This window comes from Bos grunniens, chromosome 4 (assembly GCF_055505025.1).
Source record: "Bos grunniens cultivar Pamir isolate PY7600 chromosome 4, Bosgru_T2T1.0, whole genome shotgun sequence".
In the NCBI taxonomy this organism is placed as follows: Eukaryota; Metazoa; Chordata; class Mammalia; order Artiodactyla; family Bovidae; genus Bos; species Bos grunniens.
The window spans coordinates 5,982,139-6,002,440 of record NC_141168.1 but is presented as its reverse complement, the minus strand read 5'-3'; the positions used below and the strand labels follow the sequence as shown (position 1 = coordinate 6,002,440).

The 20,302-nt window shown below is 50.7% G+C and overlaps 1 protein-coding gene across 31 annotated transcripts in view; it reads right to left on the bottom strand.

Moving 5' to 3' along the window:
- PRKAG2 (protein kinase AMP-activated non-catalytic subunit gamma 2) overlaps nt 1–20,302 on the bottom strand; it is a 299,776-nt gene that overhangs the window by 96,431 nt on the left and 183,043 nt on the right. For all 31 annotated transcript variants that reach the window (XR_015161899.1, XR_015161900.1, XR_015161905.1 and 28 more), the window contains one exon: nt 12,253–12,464. Coding sequence is in view for 14 of the 31 variants with exons in the window: in XM_086394818.1 (XP_086250944.1) it covers nt 12,253–12,464 (212 nt within the window). In the remaining 17 variants the exon portion in view is untranslated. The remainder of the gene's footprint in view (nt 1–12,252; nt 12,465–20,302) is intronic.

Sequence of the window (20,302 nt, the reverse complement as noted above, 5' to 3'; positions counted from 1 at the left end):
GAATCATGTCTCTCTGCAGCTCCTACTCCTTGACCCAATGTGAATTTTTTCAAACTATTTTTAAATTATCTAATCTGTTGTGAGTAACAGATGATGAAACCGTTAGTTTACCATTCCTGGGCAGACAGTCTACGTCAAGACCTTATTAGGTTATAACTTGCTATTTTACATGGCAGACAGAAATATAAAACAAAGTAGTTTATAGAAAATCTTGACTCCTTGATGCCAAGTGATCTGAAATAGTTTCAGATGTTTAAAGGGCTGTCTATTTTTAAAAAGGGGCTAATTATTCCAAATAGCAATCTTGAAAACTGGTTAGCAGTTTCTTTCCAAATAGCCATACTAGAAAAACAAGGGACCTTGGTGAGTAATTTGTGGGGAGATGACCAGTTTTTAAAAAGAACCCAAAGTTCCTGAGTTTATTATCTTTTCTGAATCTACTGAGTTGTTTCCTTCCCACAAACATGATCAAATAAGTATTAGTTATCTTTCGATATATAACAAATCACCCCAAAACTCAGTGACTTAAAACAACAATAATATTTTAACATCTGTTATGGACTGAATTGTTTCCCCCTGCTCCCCAAATTCATATGTTGAACCCCTAACCCTCAACGGGCTTTTATTTGGAGATAGGACTTTTAAAGAATTAAGGTCAAATGATGTTGTAAGGGTGGGCCCCTGATCCAATAGGACTGGGGTTTCTGTAAGAAGGAAGAGACACCAGGGATGTGCGTGTATGCAGGAGTGGCCAGGTGAGGACCCAGCAAGACAGCTGTCATCTGTATCCAAGGGGTGAGCCATCAGGAGAAACCAAACCTTCCCTGAACTTGGACTTCCATCCTCCAGAACCGGAGAAATAAATTTCTGTAGTTTAAGTCACCCAGTCGGTGATATTTTGCTACGGCAGCCCTAGCAGACTGATACGTGATGTCTGATGGTTTCTGTGGGTCAGGAGTTCAAGATCAGCTCAGTGGGTGGTCCTGGTGCAGGTACGGGCTGGGGCTGTGGTCTCATCTGAAGGCCTGGCCAGGGCTGGACTATCCACTTCCATGGTGGCTCACTCCTATTGCTGGGATATTGGTGATGGTTATTAGCTGGAGGCTTTAGTCCCTTTTCCTCTGGGCCTAAGGAAACCTCTTTCACTCAGTCCCAACCAGTCATCCTGAACCCTTTTCTTCAGTTTAGTTACATACTAACTATATCATAAGGAGAGATACGTTGCTGCTGCTGCTGCTAAGTCGTCTCAGTCATGTCCGACTCTGTGTGACCCCATAGAGGGCAGTCCACCAGGCTCCCCCGTCCCTGGGATTTTCCAGGCAAGAGTACTGGAGTGGGGTGCCATTGCCTTCTCCGAAGGAGAGAGATGACAGCACTTATTTTCATCTGTCAGAATTTTGGTATCATAAACTGGAAAAATAGGGACTTCCCAGTGGTGCAATGGATAGGAATTCACCTGCCAGGGCAGGGGACGTGGGCTCGATCCCTGGTCCAGGAAGATTCCACACGCCATGCAACAGCTGAGCCTGTGGGCCACAGTTAGTGAGCCTGTGCTCTGCAACAGGGGAGACCATTGCAGCGAGAAGCCTGCGCCACAATGAAGAGCAGCCCCTGCTCGCTGCAGGAAGGCGGCCTGTGCCCAGCAATGAACACCCAGCACAACCACTAATAAATAAAATTATGTAAGAAATATACAAATAAGTTGGAAAAATAGAGAATAAGTCCACATACTAGAGGCTGTGATGCACAGTTGAGGGTTAGGGGTGCTGAGCCTTCACGTGGTGGGAAACCCAGTGTAACTTACTGTCAGCTCTCACTATACACGGTTCCTCCGTTTCTGTTGTCATGCATCCAAGGATTCGACCAACCTCGCGTCAGGCAGTACTGCAGGATTTACTATCAGCAACAATCTGCACCCAGTGGATCCGAGCAGTTCAAACCTGTGTTACTCAAGGGTCAACTCTACCACCGGAGAAGGCAGTGGCACCCCACTCCAGTACTCTTGCCTGGAGAATCCCATGGATGGAGGAGCCTGGTGGGCTGTAGTCCATGGGGTCGCTAAGGGTCGGACACGACTGAGCGACTTCACTTTCACTTTTCACTTTCATGCATTGGAGAAGGCAATGGCACCCCACTCCAGTACTCTTGCCTGGAGAATCCCATGGATGGAGGAGCCTGGTGGGCTGTAGTCTATGGGGTCGCTAAGGGTCGGACACGACTGAGCGACTTCACTTTGACTTTTCACTCTCATGCATTGGAGAAGGAAATGGCAACCCACTCCAGTGTTCTTGCCTGGAGGATCCCAGGGACGGGGGAGCCTGGTGGGCTGCCGTCTATGGGGTCGCACGGAGTCGGACACGACTGAAGTGATTTGGCAGCAGCAGCAGCAGCTCTACCACTCTGGCCCCCTCCAACAGTGAAGGATTGTCCCCAGGGTGCTGGGGACCTGCCAGTGGGTGACCCTCAACTCTCCGCAAGGACAGCCCTTGGCTAGAGAGGGCTGCCTTGCCTGGTCGAGCCTCTTCCAGGACAGCTGCCATCTAATGAACAGTGATGAGGGTGTAAAGGCTGGCTCCTTCGGTCCAGCGTGGGGTCACTGGGAGGTGCTCCCCGAGGTCTGGGGAGGACTGTGTTGAGACGGCACCGCACCGTAGCTTCTCTCTCTGCCCATCCCTCCGCCCTCCTTCCTCCCACAGGTGTCGATCCTAAGAGGACGGCCCGATTAACATCCTGCACAGGAATCTCTACCGTAGAGTCTCTATTTCTCCAGGAACACAAACTGCAGCAGTCTGCTTAACAGGAAGTTACTCTCAGCGAGGTACAGCATCTAAATTAGACTCCTTAAATATAGATTCATGAGCCTCTAGACTCAAGCATGTCACGTGTTCACCTGCAGACCCGGTTGCTGGAATCAAGGGATAAGAAAGAAGGTAGATTTCAGAACTGGCCCACACCCTGTGTCCAAGCCCCTGCCATGCGATGCTCACTTCTGATGTGTTCTGTGGGCCAAAAGAATCCACAGGCCCAGACCCAAGGGGAGAGCACATAGGTTCTACCCCAGGGTGGGAGGAGCTACAGAGCCCCAATTCTGAGTTCAGCCTCAAGAAGCCTTGGATAGACCTCCCTGTCGTGGGGAGCCCCATCACGGTCATGACAGCATGCCCAGTCTACCCGACTGCAGGAGGAGACCGCATGGAACAGACACAAGCTGTTCTGGCCGAGGCCACTCTGGTCCAGCCAGTCCCCAAGTGACCTGCTAAATGACCACAGATGGGTGAGTAAGCACAGTCGGGGCCAGAAGAATGCCCGGCCCAAATTGCTGGCCCACAGAATGGTGAGCTAAATCAATGGCTATTGTCTTAAGTGTGGGGGAGGTTTGTTATGCAGCGGTGGGAAGACTGACGCAGGACCCAACCTTGCTGGCCATGGGAATCGAGCAGGCGGGAGAGGAGGCATCAGAGACTCCAGGCTGCGGCAGGCGCCCTGGGGTCCATTGTCACTGGCGGGCTGGGACTCCAGGCTGCGGCAGGGGGCTGCTGTTAATGGCCCAAACCTGCAACCTCCTTACAGGACTGCCCTGTAAGTGCCATCCCAGCTGGCAGGTGCATTTTCCTCACCCAGGGCATCCCAGAGCTGATGGCAACCATTTCATATAAAGATAATAAGAGCCTAGGGACTTCCCTCGTGGTCCAGTGGCTAAGAATCCGCACTCTCAGTGCAAAGGGCCTGGGTTCAATCCCTGGTCAGGGAACTAGGCCCCATATGCTGCAACTTAAGATCCTGTGTTCCACAACTAAGACCTGGAGCAGCCAAATAAATAAAAATAAATTAAAAAAAAAAGATATAAAAGCCCAGCTTCCTCGCCCCGAGGCAGAGCACCTCCTGGGGCAGTTTATACTGCAGAGCTCCCCTGTTGAACAGCTGAGGCTCAACCTCATCTGAAGCCACACCCTTGCTTTGCTCCTTCCTTTCCCGGCTCCTTAGATTTTTCTTCTGAGAGCTCTCTGTAATGAATAAACACGCTTGCACCTGAAGCCCCATCTCGGGCTCTGCTTCTAGGGACTCTGATTCAAGACACAAGTCAAGAGTGAAATTCCATAGAAGCAAACAGGGGGTGCATGGAGTGACTGTAGAAAGAAAATTGGATAAGTACCGATCACTTTAACACCTGCACATAAAATTTTCAACCCTCTAAAAGACGTTTCTTCCTTTGCTGGATGATTTAGTCGCTAAGTCGTGTTCGACTCTTTGTGACCTCATGGACTGTGGCCAACCAGGCTCCTCTGTCTATGGGATTTTCCAGGCAAGAATACTGGAGTGGGTTGCCATGCCCTCCTCCAGGGGATCTTCCAGGCCCAGGGATCAAACCTGTGCTTCCTGCACTAGCAGCTGGGTTCTTTACCACTGAGCCACCAGGGATTCCCGATTCTTCCTTCAGTTCAAGACAAATACCCCCACCACGTGCTCCCACCTCCTAAGAAAATTCACCTATTTCCTTTACAAGCACAGATGGCATGCTTGCTTTTCCCCTTCTTTTTTTTTTGGCCATGCTTTGGTGTGTGACATTTTAGTTCTCTGACCAGGAATCGAACACATACCTCCGGCATTGGAAGTCTTAACCACTGGGCCACCAGGGAAGTCCCTCCTTCTATCTTTAACTGCTCGCTTCCTACGAACTCTTTCCCTGTTGGTGTTTAAATCTATTCCCCTTTATGGGAACAAACCATCACCTTCATTCTTTCAGCTGCAGCCCCATCTCCTCCCCTTCAAAGCCAGGATCCTGGAAAGAGTTTTCTACACTAAGGCCTCCACGTCTTCAGCTCTTAATCGTTCACCCACATCACATGGCTTCTGCTCCTGACCTTGCCATTGGAAGTACTCCTGCCAAGGTTACAGATGACCTCAGTCCTTACATCCCACGGCCAGGAACGTCACTGACCATGCCCTCCAAATGCGTGATACTCCACAAAACACAGTCCTTGTGCTTCCGTGATGCTGCATTTGCCTGGTTTTCTGCCTGTTTTCTAGATAATTCAGAATCTTTTCCTTTGTCCTTCAAATACCCATGTTTTTCTGGCTCTCTTCTCACCTACGATACATCTCTCTGGATTATTTCATCTACTATCATGGTGAGGGTTACCATTTACATTCTGATGATTAAAAAAATCTTAATTTCCAGGGGAGTTCCCTGGTTGCCTAATGCTTAGGGTTTTCACTGCTAGGGCCCAGGTTCAATCCTCAGTGGGGGAACTGAGATCTTGCAAGCTGTGTGGTACAGCCAACAAATAAATAAAAACAAATAAACAAAAATCTTAATTTCTAGCTCCAGATTCACATATCCAATGGCACTTTGGACACCTCCATTTAATGATCCCCTGGGCACCTTGTTGTACCACCACCAGCTAACACACATGTGTGTGCACTTATACACACGTACACACCTGCACACAGCCTGACTCCTCCTCTGTTCCCTATCCCAGAAAATGCACCCACCATCCATCCAGTTTCCCAAGGCAAGATCTTTGCAGTCATCCTTGACTCTTCTCTTTTGTCCCCTCAACTAATCAGTCGCTGCATACCAAAGCCATTTCAACCCTACCTCTTAAATAGCTCTTTACATTTTAACACCAGTCCCCTCCCCTTCTTTCCACCGTCAGCTGCCACCAGGCCCAGATCATTTCACACGGCATCTCATCTGAACTGCTGTACCCACATCCGGTCTCATTTCCACATCCAACCACGGGGATCATCCTAAGATGCAGAGTTGATTGTTGCTCTCTGCTGCTGAAAAAAGTTTCCACTTCCGTCCTCCGGGATTGGCTTTTCCACTCCCCAAGACAGGACTAGGAATTTTCTCCCATGCACAGTTTTATCAAATTCTCTTATAACTATTTACCTGTCTATATTTAACTTATATGCAGAGTACATCATGAGAAACGCTGGACTGGAAGAAACAAAAGCTAGAATCAAGATTGCTGGGAGAAATATCAATAACCTCAGATATGCAGATGACACCACCCTTATGGCAGAAAGTGAAGAGGAACTCAAAAGCTTCTTGATGAAAGTGAAAGTGGAGAGTGAAAAAGTTGGCTTAAAACTCAACATTCAGGAAACAAAGATCATGGCATCCGGTCCCATCACTTCATGGGAAATAGATGGGGAAACAGCGGAAACAGTGTCAGACTTTATTTTTTGGGGCTCCAAAATCACTGCAGATGGTGACTGCAGCCATGAAATTAAAGGACGCTTACTCCTTGGAAGGAAAGTTATGACCAACCTAGATAGCATATTCAAAAGCAGAGACATGACTTTGCCAACAAAGGTCCGTCTAATCAAGGCTATGGTTTTTCCTGTGGTCATGTATAGATGTGAGAGTTGGACTGTGAAGAAGGCTGAGCGCCGAAGAATTGATGTTTTTGAACTGTGGTGTTGGAGAAGACTCTTGAGAGTCCCTTGGACTGCAAGGAGATCCAACCAGTCCATTCTGAAGGAGATCAGCCCTGGGATTTCTTTGGAAGGAATGATGCTAAAGCTGAAACTGCAGTCTTTGGCCACCTCATGCGAAGAGTTGACTCACTGGAAAAGACCCTGATGCTGGGAGGGATTGGGGGCAGGAGGAGAAGGGGACGACAGAGGATGAGAGGGCTGGATGGCATCATTGACTCGATGGACATGAGTCTGAGTGAACTCCGGGAGTTGGTGATGGACAGGGAGGCCTGGCGTGCTGCAATTCATGGGGTCGCAAAGAGTCGGACACGACTGAGCAAGTGAATTGAACTGAACCCCCCTCCCCAAGTTGGGCTTCCCAGGTGGCTCAGTGGTAAAGAATTTACCTGCAATGAAGGAGGCACGAGTTTGATCCCTGGGTCAAGAAGATCCCCTGGAGAAGGAACCGGCAACCCGCTCTAGTATTCCTGCCTGGGAAATCCCATGGACAGAGGAGCCTGGTGGGTTACAGTCCACGGGGTCACAAAAAGTTGGACATGATGGAGAGACTAAAAAACACCATCACCTCAGATAGATAAAAGCTCCTTCCTTTTGTTCAGTGAAAGTGAAAGTCACTGAATCATGTCCAACTCTTTGTGACCCCACGGACTGCAGCCCACCAGGCTCTTCGGTCCATGGAATTCTCCAGGCCAGAATAGTGGAGTGGATACCCGTCCCCTTCTCCAGGGGATCTTCCCAACCCAGGGATCGAACCCAGGTCTCTTGTATTGCAGGCGGATTCTGTACCAGCTGAGCCACCAGGGAAGCCCAAGAATACTGGAGCGGGTAGCCTATCCCTTCTCCAGGGCATCTTCCCAACCCAGGGATCGAACCCAGGTCTCTTGCATTGCAGGCAGATGCTTTACCAGCTGAGCTACCAGGGAAAACCTTTGTTCAGTGAGTGCTGAGCTATTTATCAAACCCCTCCCAAGCATAAGGTGCTGCTAATAGATGAAGAGAATACCATCTCTGCCTCATGAGAGCCACTCACACACTTGTCAACCCATCAACCTTCCCGAGCCCAGTGTCTGTCACCCAACAGTTGCTTAATAAATATTTGCTGAGTAAATAAACGATAAAATGAGTACTTCTACAAAGACGAATTCATTGCCCTCATCCCCTTTCTAATTTTAGAATAAAATTCATGGGAACAAAGTTTATAAAAGTGATCTTCATGGTCGATGTTTACAGTAAGTGTCTTTTTATTCCAAAAGGCAGAGATAAATTATATCTAAATACTTTCAAGAAGATAGAAGCCTTTAAGCAACTCACATTCCTCTATAAAGATTTCGCCGGTAACCAAATGCATGAAATCAGCCACGTTCTTAAGGAATTTAGCACATGAGGACATTCAACATAATCCAATTATAAAGAAACACTCAGATGAACCCGAATCCATCACCAGCCCTCCTGCCAAAGGCTGCTGAAAGCAGAGACCAGGGCCAAACACAGCTGCAGGGGTTGTGACCAGTATGTTTGAAGGAGCCCCTGGAGGCCTTGGGTGATAAAACTTAAACATGATTAAGGCTCCTGTTTAATGTTCATAGCCAGTGGAACACTGTCTTCCAATTTGAAACATATCATTTCAAAATATAAGTGGGGAATCTCGGGTGATCACCCTGAATTTCTGAAGCTCAAACTTTATAAACATTGTACTGTTGACTGGATCTTTTTTTTTTTTTTAATGTGGTAAAATAAACATATGGGGCTTCCCTTGTAGCTCAGTCGGTAAAGAATCTGCCTGCAATGCAGGAGACCCTGGTTCGATTCCTGGGTCGGGAAGATCCGCTGGAGAAGGGATAGGCTACCCACTCCAGGATTCTGGCCTGGAGAATTCCATGGACTGTATAGTCCATGGGATCTAAAAGAGTCAGATATGACTGAGCGACTTTCTCTAGGCTCCTCTGTCCATGGGATTTCCCAGGCAAGAATCCTGGGGTGGGTAGCCATTCCCTTCTCCAGGGGATCTACTCAACCCAGGCATTGAACCCGGGTCTCCTGCGCTGCAGACAGATTCTTTGCCATCTGAGCCACCTCGGAAGCCCCACTACTTCTTTGTACATTCATTCTATTGATTTCTGAGAGTTTGATATTGAAACTGCAACTAAACATCTTCATTTATCTACTTAACAAACAATTGTAATATATTGTGAAATACATGTAACTTTGTTATGTATTTACCAAGTTTTCTGTAAATGTGTTATATTTTCATAATTTAAAAAATAAAAAAGAAAGGTTAAAAAAAAAAAAAGAATATCACTGTCTACTCACAATCAGGGGTCGGGGAAGGGACACTGAAAGCAGATTTAAAACGTCCTCTGAATGCTCTCCCATTTAAGGTGGGAAAGGCTGTGGGCTCGGTGTGCACACAGAACTTCTGAAATCGTGGAAAAACCCCGTGTCTGCGTCTGCACCATCACTTCAAATGATCTAAAGCCCAAATAACCACGTCCGATTCAAACCAGCGTCTCTTCTCCCATTGGGCTGACCTGTCCGTCATCCCGGGTCCGGGAGAAGAAGCCGACGCTTTGAACAGACTTCCTCCAACCGGGCCTCTCTGCCGGTCACTCCCTTCTTGGCTCCCGTCTCCGGTCCCCTGCCGGCTCCCTCTCAGGTCTCTGGGCCCGCTGGCCTCTCCGCAGGCTGGGCACACGGTGGAGGGCAGGAAGCCACGGAGATGCCAGGCTTCCTATCCCTCTGCCTCCAACGGCAGCTCAGGCCAGTGGCTGCTCCTCCTCTGTGGCCCCAGCTCCTTCCTGCCAGGCAGACACACTGGTCCCACCTCCCACCTGATGGGGTCCCCTCGCATCCCTCCAGCCCAAGGGAAGTAGCAGCTCCCTGCTTTTGATAACCTTCAGTTACCTCATGATCCCTTTTTTTGGACACATTTGTTCTTGTATCTCTATGACCAAGTCTCCACGCTAAATGCCCGGGACAGCAGAAACCTCAAGATCTCTTCTCATTCACACCCAGGAACATGGATGACCTTTCTCCTGGGCCCTGAGTGCTCAGGGGCCTCCTGTTCTTCCTGTCTCTAATCTCCACCGGATCACCAGGAACCCCCAGACAGTGCCACCCTGCCCTACCGCCAGAAGGCCCTATCTCCACCTCTCCTGCTGACTTGAGCGCCGCAGTCACCCAAGTCTAGGATCCTTCCTTACCCTCATCAGACACCAGTATTTACCCCTTCCCACCCCCCTGCAGTGTGGACTATTTGTTTCCCGCCTGATCCCCACCCAACCTACCTTCCGCTTTGATTTAACTGCTTTATCTGAGTGTTATTCTGTTCCCGGTAAGACCGTAAGCCCCAGAGGGCAGAGACAATACCTTACATTTTATCCCTCAGCATTTAAAACAATACTCTGCTAAGCTTACATCTAATAAAGTAATCATCGGACAAACAAGGAGAAGACTCACGGTAGGTTCTCTGCCAGACTAACACATCTTCTTTCTTCCCAAAGGCAGCAAGTTAACACTTGGTTAACTTGGTTAGATGGTGTCCCCCCAGAAGCTTTGTGAGGTCCTGACCACTAACACCCATGAATGCCACCTTGTTTGGAAATCAGGTCTTTGCAGAGGTAATTAAGTTATAAAGAGATTATAAATCGTCCTGGGATTTCCCCGGTGGTCCAGTGGCTAGGACTCTGTGCTCCCAATGTTGGGGGGCTGGGTTCAATTTCTGGTCAGGAAACTAGATTCTATATGCTGCAACTAAGACTCGGGGCAGCCAAATAAATAGCTATTTTTTTAAAAGTTGGGCTTCTTTGGTGGTCCAGCGGTTAAGAACCTGCCTGCTGATGCAGAGGACACGGGTTCAATCCCTGGTCCAGGAAGATCCCACATGCCTCGGGGCAACTAAAGCCCGTACCCATGCTCTAGAGATCGCACTCCACAATAAGACAAGCCACCGCAGTGAGAAGCCTACAGAGCGCAACGAAGAGCAGCCTCTCCTCACGGCAACGAGAGAGAGCCCACGTGCAGCCACAAAGACCCAGCACACCCAAAAATAAATAAATCTTAAAAAACAAAAATCCAGGGCCTTCCCTGGTGGTTCAGCGGTTCAGTGGCTAAGACTCCACACTCCCAACGCAGGTGGCCTGGGTTCAATCCCTGGTCAGGGAACTAGACCCCACATCCCGAAACTAAGAGCTGGTGTGGCCAAGGATATACCTATCTATGTATAAAGCGGTCATACTGAGTTAGTATTAGTTGTTCAGTTGTATCTGACTCTTTGGGCTACAGCCCAAAGACCCCATGGACTGTAGCCCACCAGGCTCCTCTGTACATGGGGTTCTCCAGGCAAGAATACTGGAGTGAGTTGGCATTCCTGTCTCTGGGGGACCTTCCCAACCCAGGAATCGAACCCAAGTCTCCTGCAATGCAGGAGGATTCTTCACTGTCTGAACCACCAAGTTGGATCCTAATCCAATATGAATGACATTCTTATAAGAGGAAAATCTGGACACAAACAGAGCCGAGGAAAGACAGCAAGTGAAGATGCAAGCATAGACTGGAAGAAAGCTGCCACAAACCAAGAAAACGCTGGGGCTCCTGGAAGCTGGGCAGACAAGGAAGCTTCTGCCCCGCCCCGCCACCCCCTGAGACCTCCTTGGGCACACGGTCCTGCCAAAACCTTGATCTCAGGCTTCCAGCCTCCAGAACATGAGATGATGGCTTCCTGTTGTTTCAAGCCCCCCAGTTTGTGCCCCTTTGTTACAGCAGCTGCTGGAAACTAATACCATACTGACTAGACTAGTTACATCCATACGCAAAGACTTCAGGGATGTGGTTTTTATACCCGTGTTGGGCACAGGAATGATAGTGCACGTCTGGGGTCCCAACACAAACTCGGAGGTGGTGATGCTGGTCCCCGCACTCAGGCCCACGGTGTTAAAATGCAGAGTGTGTAAGGGCTGGCATTAAGCCATCCTCCTCCATTCATATCCACTAGTTCTGATCCTCTGAAGGATGCAAAGACACCCGTTTCACTAACCCACTCTGCTTGGAAAGGCTCATCTTTCCAAGACCGCTTCCCAAGTCAAATGATGTCAGACTCTAAATCTTAAAAAGCGAGAATAAAATTTCTATTAAAAAAAACAGTATTTTTTTGCTTTGCCTATGACTTTTTACTTTACTATCCCAATCACAACAAATTCAAATAAAGCTTTTAATAACTGATTTTTAAAAAGAAGCTAAGACAGCAAAAAAGTTTTCCTGGCCATGTTCCAGAAGCTACTGTCCATTTGATGTCCACTTGCCTACTGTGCTCTTATGAGAGTCCCTTGGACTGCAAGGAAATCAAACCAGTCCATCCTAAAGGAAATCAACCCTGAACGTTCATTGGAAGGACTGATGCTGAAGCTGAAGCTCCAACACCTTGGTTACCTCATGCAAAGAGCCAACTCACTGGAAAAGACCCTGATGCTGAGAAAGACTGAAGGCAGAAGGAGAAGGGGATGACAGAGGATGAGATGGATGGATGGCATCAATGACTCAGTGGACAAGTCTGAGCAAGCTCCGGCAGATGGTGAAGGACAGGGAAGCCTGGTGTGCTACCGCCCATGGGGTCACAAAGAGTCAAACATGACTTAGCAACTGAACAACATCATCAATTGTGCTCTCGCCACTTTTTTTTCTTAGTCTGTGATTTATGATAAAATACACCCAAGATGTCAGGAGTGCCCAGCCTTGGCTTCAGCTATATCCAGATTCTGCCCTCCCTCCCACGCCCGGCGGCCTGGCCCCCAGGAGGAGGCCCAGACTTACAGATTTGGAGGGAGAAGGATGTGTCGGCGATGCTGAGGGAGGCCTGGCTGCACTCTGGAAGGAGGACGGGCTGAACCTCTGGCCTGTGTCCGGAGGCGAAGAGGAGGCATAGATGCGATTTTCCAGTCGCTCAGGCTCTTGCTTGTAGGACTCGAGAGGGAACGTGTGCTGCTTGGCCACTTGGGTGGGTGTCGACGGAGAGGAAGAGAGGCCTGGGGTAGAGGAGGAACCACAAAGGGTGTGAGCGATTTGCTGACATGGAGAAAAGGGCTCCCAGCTGCAAGTGCTGAGAGTCTCACATGGCAGGAATCTAAATGATTCAATTCTGAATGTTGGGGACTAGCTTGCATAAACTACTTCTAATCCCTTAGAACTGGTTGTGTCTAGAAATCCCTGCCCCACCCAACCTGAGTTGTGGGCAGAGTCCCCCCTGCTGTGACAGGGACAGTTCAAAAGTTGTCAGGTGATAAGACTTATACACACTTGTCGGATGTGATTTTCATATTTAGTCCAAGACTAAAGCATGGTGTCGAGAGTGTGTGGAGTGGATCCCGTAGTCCTTGGGATAAGACATAAGGAAGTTCATATTCAGCAGAGATGAAGGTCAGAAGTCACATAACTACACCAAGGACCAGACCAGACACGCTATTATTGTCAAAATGTGTGATGTGAAAACTGCCACTGTGAGTGTGCAAGAGCTAGAATCACTGTGAAGATGATCGCTGGGGTGGCTTTGGGAAGGAAGGGCCTTGTGGAGTGAAGACTTGGATAGGACTGGAACCAGGAAGCAGTGGGTGGGATGTGGAGGACAAAGAACTGGCAAGAGACCCGGACATGAATCCGCCCAGAGTGAGAGGCTGCACATGTCCACAGGCTTTGTGCAATCCTGGAGGCCTGTCTCAGGCAGGCGATTGTCACTCACATCTGCCTGATTATGCTGTAAGATCGTGGTTATGGCTGAATGGAGTCCCCCAAACAGATAAGTTAAAGTCCGAACCCCCAGTACCTATGAATGTGACCTTATTTGGAAATAGATCTTTGCAGACAGAATTGAGCTGAGATTATACTGAAACAGGCTGGACTCTTAACCGCATGTGCAGTGTCCTTATAAGGGGAGAAGACACAGATAGGCACAGAGGAGAAGGCCGTGTAATGACGGAGGCAGACACTGGGGTGATGTCTCTATGAGCCAAGGAATGCCAAGCGCTGCTGGCAACCATCAGAAGCCAGAAGACTGGCAGTGGTTGGTCAAAAGGTCCAAATTTCCAATGATCAGATAACTAACTGCTGGGGATGCAATGTACAAAACGATGTAGTTAACATTCTTGTATGACACACAGGAAAGTTAAGACGACTCCTAAGAGCTCTCTCATCACAAAGAGAAAGTCCTTCTTTTTCATTTCTTTTTCTTGTTTCTGTAGAGATGAGGGGTGTTAGCTCACCCACTGTGATCATCCTTTCACAATACGAGCAATTCAAAGTACCATGCTGTATGCCTTAAACATATACAGTGACGCACATCAATTATTTCTCAGTAATACTGGAAAAAGGAAACAGGAAGTGAGAGGTGGCAAGGTGGGAGGCTATTCAGAGTCTCAGAGCGGGTGTGGTCCTGCTGACACCTTGGTTCAGACTTCCAGCCTGTGGAATTATGAGAGAATAAACCCCTGTGGATTCATGCTGCCTAGTTTGGGCTACTTTGTTATGGAAGCTCTAGGAAACAATACAGTAATGCTGCCTGATATTGATTTGTTTCCAAGACAGGCGGACTCTGGATTTGGGTCTGGTCTCTCACATTTATAGGTAACTGAATACAATTTCTAAATTATTTAAAAATACAATAGGCATGCAAGCCAAAGACGTCAGTAAACACGGTCCAAGGGCCACCCTCTTGCTCCCTTTGACCTTGACAAAGACTGATCATCCTACAAGCCAAAAGCCTACCCTGGCTTGTGCCTACCTGCTCTACCCCGTCCAGACTCCTCTGCTTGCCAGCCCTGTGCAACTGTGTTCCTTCTTCTGCTTCCATCCTCACCCCCCAGACCACCTCCCGATTCATCCCATCCCCCCCTCCTGACTCTGTGGTCCTATGAGCCTCAGCCCATCTCGTCTGTACCAGGCCTACCAGTGAACAACAGGCTGCTTCACGCCAAACCAAACCAGATGAAAACAGGTAAGTTTCTCATGCGTGCTCAGTTGCTCAGTCATGTCCAACTCTTTGTGACACTATGGACTGCAGTCTGCCAGGCTCCTCTGTCCATAGGATTCTCCAGACAAGAATGGGAGAGTAGATTGCCATTTCCTCCTCCAGGGGATCTGCCCAACCCAGGGACTGAATTGTGTCTCCTGCCCTGGCAGGCGGGCCACCTGGGAAGCATGCGTACGTTTCTCCTCCCTGCCCCAGTTCATCATCCGCCCAGCGCTGGCTCGGACAGGGGGCAGGTGCGTGGTCAGTGTCCCCCGACCCCGCAAACAGGCAGGGAGACAGAAGGGGGCGGAGCCAAGGCTCAAGCTGGGCTGGAACCTTCCCTCCCATACTTCCTAGATGGGAGCACTGGGAGTAACCAGGTCTTTTTCCAGGGACCCCGTTGTCCCAGGAACCACCACACCAAGCAGAGATCTCAGCCCCCAGGGTGACCAGGGAGGAGCTCCAGGGAAAGGAGGAGGTAGACTGCTGTCACCGTGCCCTTGAAGGTCTCCAGGCTTATGACGTGAAAGGCCCTAGGAGCAAGACCCCAGGCTCTTTTGAAAAAAGGTTCACACCAAAGGTTTTAGAAGCAAGGCCCACTTGGAGGAGGGGTTGGGGGAGTGGGGAAGGGAGGGTGGAGAGTGAGGCCCCTGAGGAGGGAGAGATTTGAGTCCAGCAGCTCTGCAGGGCAGACAGGGCAGGAGGGGGCCGACTGTGGGTGATACCCACAGTCCGGCAGGAGTGAGGCTGGGTCCAGGTGGACCGACCGGGAGAAGGAAGCCCCTGTGCTGCCCTGTGTGTGGACGCCCTGGGGCCCCAGGGGTGGTGGCGTGTCCTTCACTGGCTGCAGCGATGGCCGCACAGTGGCCGGGAACGGACCGACTCCCAGGGCCACGGTGGTCCAGTGAGAAGTGTCATGGTCCCTGCTCCCCACGCTGGCCCGGGCCCCTGGACGCAAGGACCTTCCTGTGTCTCTCTGAGGTGTTCCCTGCACTCTGGGGTGTGTGCTGGAGACCTGATGGGGTTTCTCCACGGAAAGGATGGAGGGCAGGGCTGCTCCCTCCAGGCTCCCCCAACGCCCCCCACTTCCCCTTCTCTGCACGAGATGCTGTCCCGCTTAGACTGGACTGGGCTTATCCAGTCCTCAGGATAAGCCCCCCTCCTCTGCTGCAGGGGGACTTTCAGAGCTGGTGGAACTCCTGGCTAGTTCTTTGAGACAGCGTGTTCCCTTCTCAAGTGTAAGGTATTAGAAAGCACTCCTTAAAGCCTAGATGGCGGCTTCTGTGTCCCCTGGGTCTTGTCCCATGAGCACGGGGACAAGTGTGACCGGGTTCCCACGGAGGACAAGAGGGACGTTCAGAGGACGCACCCTCAACACAGCTGTGTGGAACCGCCCATGCTGAGGAGGAGATAGCGGACTTGCCATCCGGAGGTGGAAACGGGGGAACTGAAGGGAACTCCGTGGCCCTCAAGAAAGCTCCTCTCATGGAGCTCTTTCTAATGTCAAGAGGTTAGTCCACCTTCCACCTGGCCTTCCTGCGGGCTCTCCTCCCTTCCCAGAGGAGCTGAGTCCTATGGCGGATACAGGATGATACCTGGACTTCAGAGCCGGGAGGCAGACCCGCAGGGGATGGGACAGGTGACGTGATGTGTGGGTTAGGAACGTGTCTGGCTTAGGACACAGCACAAGAACTCTGCTAGAACCCAAAACATGCCCCTTCTCTGCACTGCAGCCTGACACAGCTCTCAGGGTAGAGTCTTACAATACCATCTTACCCGTCACAAAGTGCTGGGTACACTCTTGCTTCCTTTGCCCCCCATCCCCAAGAGACAGGGGACGGGTTTACGACCCTACTTCCCAGGTGAAGAGACTGGGGACTACAGAAATCACTCACTGGTGTGAGTGGATGGCAGAGGTCCCATTTAGCCACAATGACACTGGGAAATCACCCAGAGAAAGAACACAAAGACTTAGAATCACACTTTGGGTGCATGAATCACCCTTCCAGAAAGTGGGGTTTCACAGGCTAAGAGGAGGGGGAGCTTGGGAAGCTTGAGTGCCTGGAGGGAAGGTGGGGTTGCTGTCGGAGGGGAGCGGGACAGCCTTGTGGGGTGGGGATGGGCGTCTGCAAAGAGGGTTTCTCTTCCATGCCAGCCAGAAAGAGCAGAGAGAATTTCAAGAGAGGGGTCTTCTGATCACATTTATGCCCCTTTCCCTGGTGGCTCAGACGGTAGAGGATCCGCCTATAATGCAGGAGACCTGGTTGCCATCCCTGGGTCGGGAAGATCCCCTGGAGGAGGAAATGGCAACCCACTCCAGTATTCTTGCCTGGAGAATTCCACAGACAGAGGAGCCTGGCGGACTACAGTCCACGGGGTCACAAAGAGTCGGACACAACTGAGCAACTAACACTTGTACTCACTTTCACTAGTGGGGGAAAACTGCCTAATGGAAGGAAGAGGGGAGCGGGTAAGAATGATATTCCTAACATTTTTCCCCTTTTTTGAATATTGGCGTCACCACTCATAGAGAGGAATATGGGGCGATGCTGACAAAATCCTCCATTACCATCAAACAGACCTATTTATTTTCTTAATCGTAAGATAAACTGCCAAGCTCAGGCTCCCAGGAGAAGCCGGTGTCTGAACAGCCAGCAGCTCTGGGCAGGTCCAGGTGCAGTGGACGAGTCCCACCTTCCAGTCTGGTTGGAGGAAATGGAACAGGACTCAACCCAAATGCACAGCAACAGCACCACGTGGTGAGCGCTGAGAGTCAAGTGCCCGTAAGCCCAGAGCAGGGGGAGCTCAGAGAGGAGACTGGAGGGGCGGGAGGCCCACGGAAACACCGGCAAGGGCTTGACTCGAGAAGGAACCGGATCTGCCCCCAGTTGAGGTGGCTTTCGAAGGGGCCCAGACGGGACAGGGCTGTGGCGACATAACTGAGAAGCCCCGACAGGCTCTCTCGTTCTGCTCTTCTGGGAAGGCGCTCCCGCCCTCCCCTGGCCCTCGAGGACTTTGTTAGCACTGCCACCACCTCCGAGACTGAACAATGGCCCCGCATCTCCTGGGGCCGCAGCCAGGGCCAGTGAATAGGCCCAGTGAGTGAACAGAGGCGATGCCTGGCAGCCACACCAGACACCAGGGAGCCATGAGCTGGTGACTTCACGGGGCCGGGCCACGCTGGCCTGAGCCGTGCCTGGAGAGGAGGGGAGAGAGGAGAACAGCCGGGCTGCTGGAAGGAAGTGAACAAGGGCAGCAGAAGGGTGCAGAGGAGAGCCCTGGGTTTCGGGAGCCTTGAGTTCTAGGCCTAGTTTCACCACTAGCCAACCCCCTGCTTGGTTAAAAAAAAATAAAATAAAATAGTCAGGTTGACCAGATGGCTGTGTGGTGTGCCAGACTGGGCAGGGTGGGGGAGAGGGGGGCATTCCTGACATGTGGTGTCCCCTTCCCCAGGGCAGCACCAACCTTCTTCATGCATATGGTCTGAAATACTCAGAAACATATAATACCAAAATGAAAAAATTCATTTTCTTCCTGATCTTAAATGTCCTTGCTGACCATCGTCCCAAGAGCCTGGAGTGAGAAGCACAAATTTTCAATTTACTCTGCATGGCAGTTTGCTAACATGTGGCCTTTAAAATAACTAACGACTCATCACAGAGATGAGGAACAACAACAACAAAGTTAGTTCTTCTGACATTAAAAAAAACGTTTATTCAGTTATCACAGTACTATTTTCCTGTATTTATTTGTTGTTGGCGGGGCTGGGTTTTCCTTGCTGTGTGCATTTCCTCAGTTGTGCTAACCAGGACTGCTCTGCTGCACACATGGGCTTCCTGTTGCAGTGGCTTCTTGAGTTGCGGCTCGTGGGCTTAACTAGAACATGGGGATCTTCCTGGACCAGGGATCGAACCCATGTGCCTGGCACTGGCGGGCAGATTCTTTACCACTGGACCACCAGGGAAGTCCAGTTGATCCTGACTTCGGACGAGTGGTGGATGGTGATGAGGGTCATGGGGGGATGGTGACACGGACAGTGTGTGTCAAACCAGTAGCCCCGGCCAGGGAGACGCAGGGACCCCTGTGGCTAAGGAGCTAGGCCATGGATAAGGACATCAGAGGGGACAGAAGGCTCAGGGTAATAGAAAGAAGACAAGCAAACTGAGCACACGCCGGGGTCCGGTCTCCCCTGTGGGGAGTGGTCCTCATGTACAGGGCACACATGTCCATCAGGGTGCTCCCTGCATCCAGGGCTGACATCCATGAGACACCAGAAGCAGAAGAGCCACAGAAGCAGAGCCAGTTCCCTGGAGCTTGTCCGCAGGTCCTGTTCTAGGCCTCACCAGCCTCAGTCCGAGCATCTACCACTCAGGCATGGAAAGGATGCGGCGGGGATGGAGGGGAGAGGCCACCCTGAGCCAGGTCCTGCCGGGAGGCAAGCCTGCATCACCCCAGACAAGCAGTCACAGTCCAGGTAGAGGCGCAGAGGGGTGAAATACAGCCCAGAGCCGCCAACTGACTCAATAGGGCAGGATAGCTACAGGGGAGGGGGCATACCCCAAGGTGGGGACTCTGGAAGGAAAGGCAATCTCACCTCTCTCGTCCCTGGAGGGTCTCCCAGGGTAACCCACGGGAGCCTGGCAACACAAAGGTGTGTGAGCTCCGTGTCAAAGCATGAAGCTGGGTCATTAGGAAACCTGGACCCAAACATGAGACCCCAGTGCCTTCTGGGCACAGGCCAACCTGAGGTCTGAGCCTTGATGGGAGATCCCTCGGTCCTTCTTGACTTCAACGGATCAGCTATGGCCCTTCCGGTGGCAGCTGGACTTTCTGGGGCTTGAATGCTCCGTGAGGGGAAACCAGACTCTCTGGCCTCAGTGGGCTGGGGTCTCCCTCGGTGCAGAAGCAGGTGCTCTTGGGACTTCCTTGGTGGTCCAGTGGCTAAGATTCTGTGGGGCCAATGGAGGGGGCCCGGGTTCCATTCCTGGTCAGGGAACTAGATCCCACGTGCTGCAACTAGAGTTCGCACAGCACAACTAGAGATCCCTCGTGCCGAGACTGAAGATGGAAGATCCTGTGTGCTGTAACTAAGGCTCTAAGATCTGGTGCAGCAGCCAAATAAATACATATTTAAAAAAAGAAGAAGCAGGTGCTTCTCTTTGCTCAGGAGGATGGATTAGGCACCCCCTGCCCCCAGCCCCAGCATGTGTGTGGTCCTGGTTTGTCCCAGTCTGGCAGTGTCCTGTTCTCAGGCTCTAGGCAGAATACCTGTGAAGAGTCCCCATAACTTTCTCACTGAACTTTGGATACCTTTCTGTCTCCCTTTCCCATGGGAAGGCTTTTCTCAAAACCCTTGTCTGGGCAGTTCTCAGTCTCCATCCCCAGAGTTTGACCCAGCACCCTGGGGCAGGGCGTCTGAATCACCGGGCCAGTTGCCACAGTTTCAGCCCACAGTTCTCAAACCTGACCGAGCAGGATCACCCAGCAGCTTGGAGACTACCCCATCCCAGAGCCTAAAGATTCTGTTGCGGGGGTCCGAGGTGAAGTCTGTGTGTTCAGCCCCTCAGTCATGTCCGACTCTCTGCAACCCCGTGGCCTGTAACCCGCCAGGCTTCTTTGTTCATGGGATTCTCCAGGCAAGAAAACTGAAGTGGGTTGCCATTCCCTTCTCCAGGGGATCTTCCTGACCCAGGGATTGACGCGCATCTCCTTCATTGGGAGGCGTGTTCTTTACCACGGTCCAAGGTGGAGCTTGGGAACCTGCATTTCTGAAGTTCTCCAGGTGATTCAGGTGGCCAGACAAGTTTTGAACCATCATTCAAACCAGCTTCCTCATTTTACAGATAAGAGACTTCTAAAGTA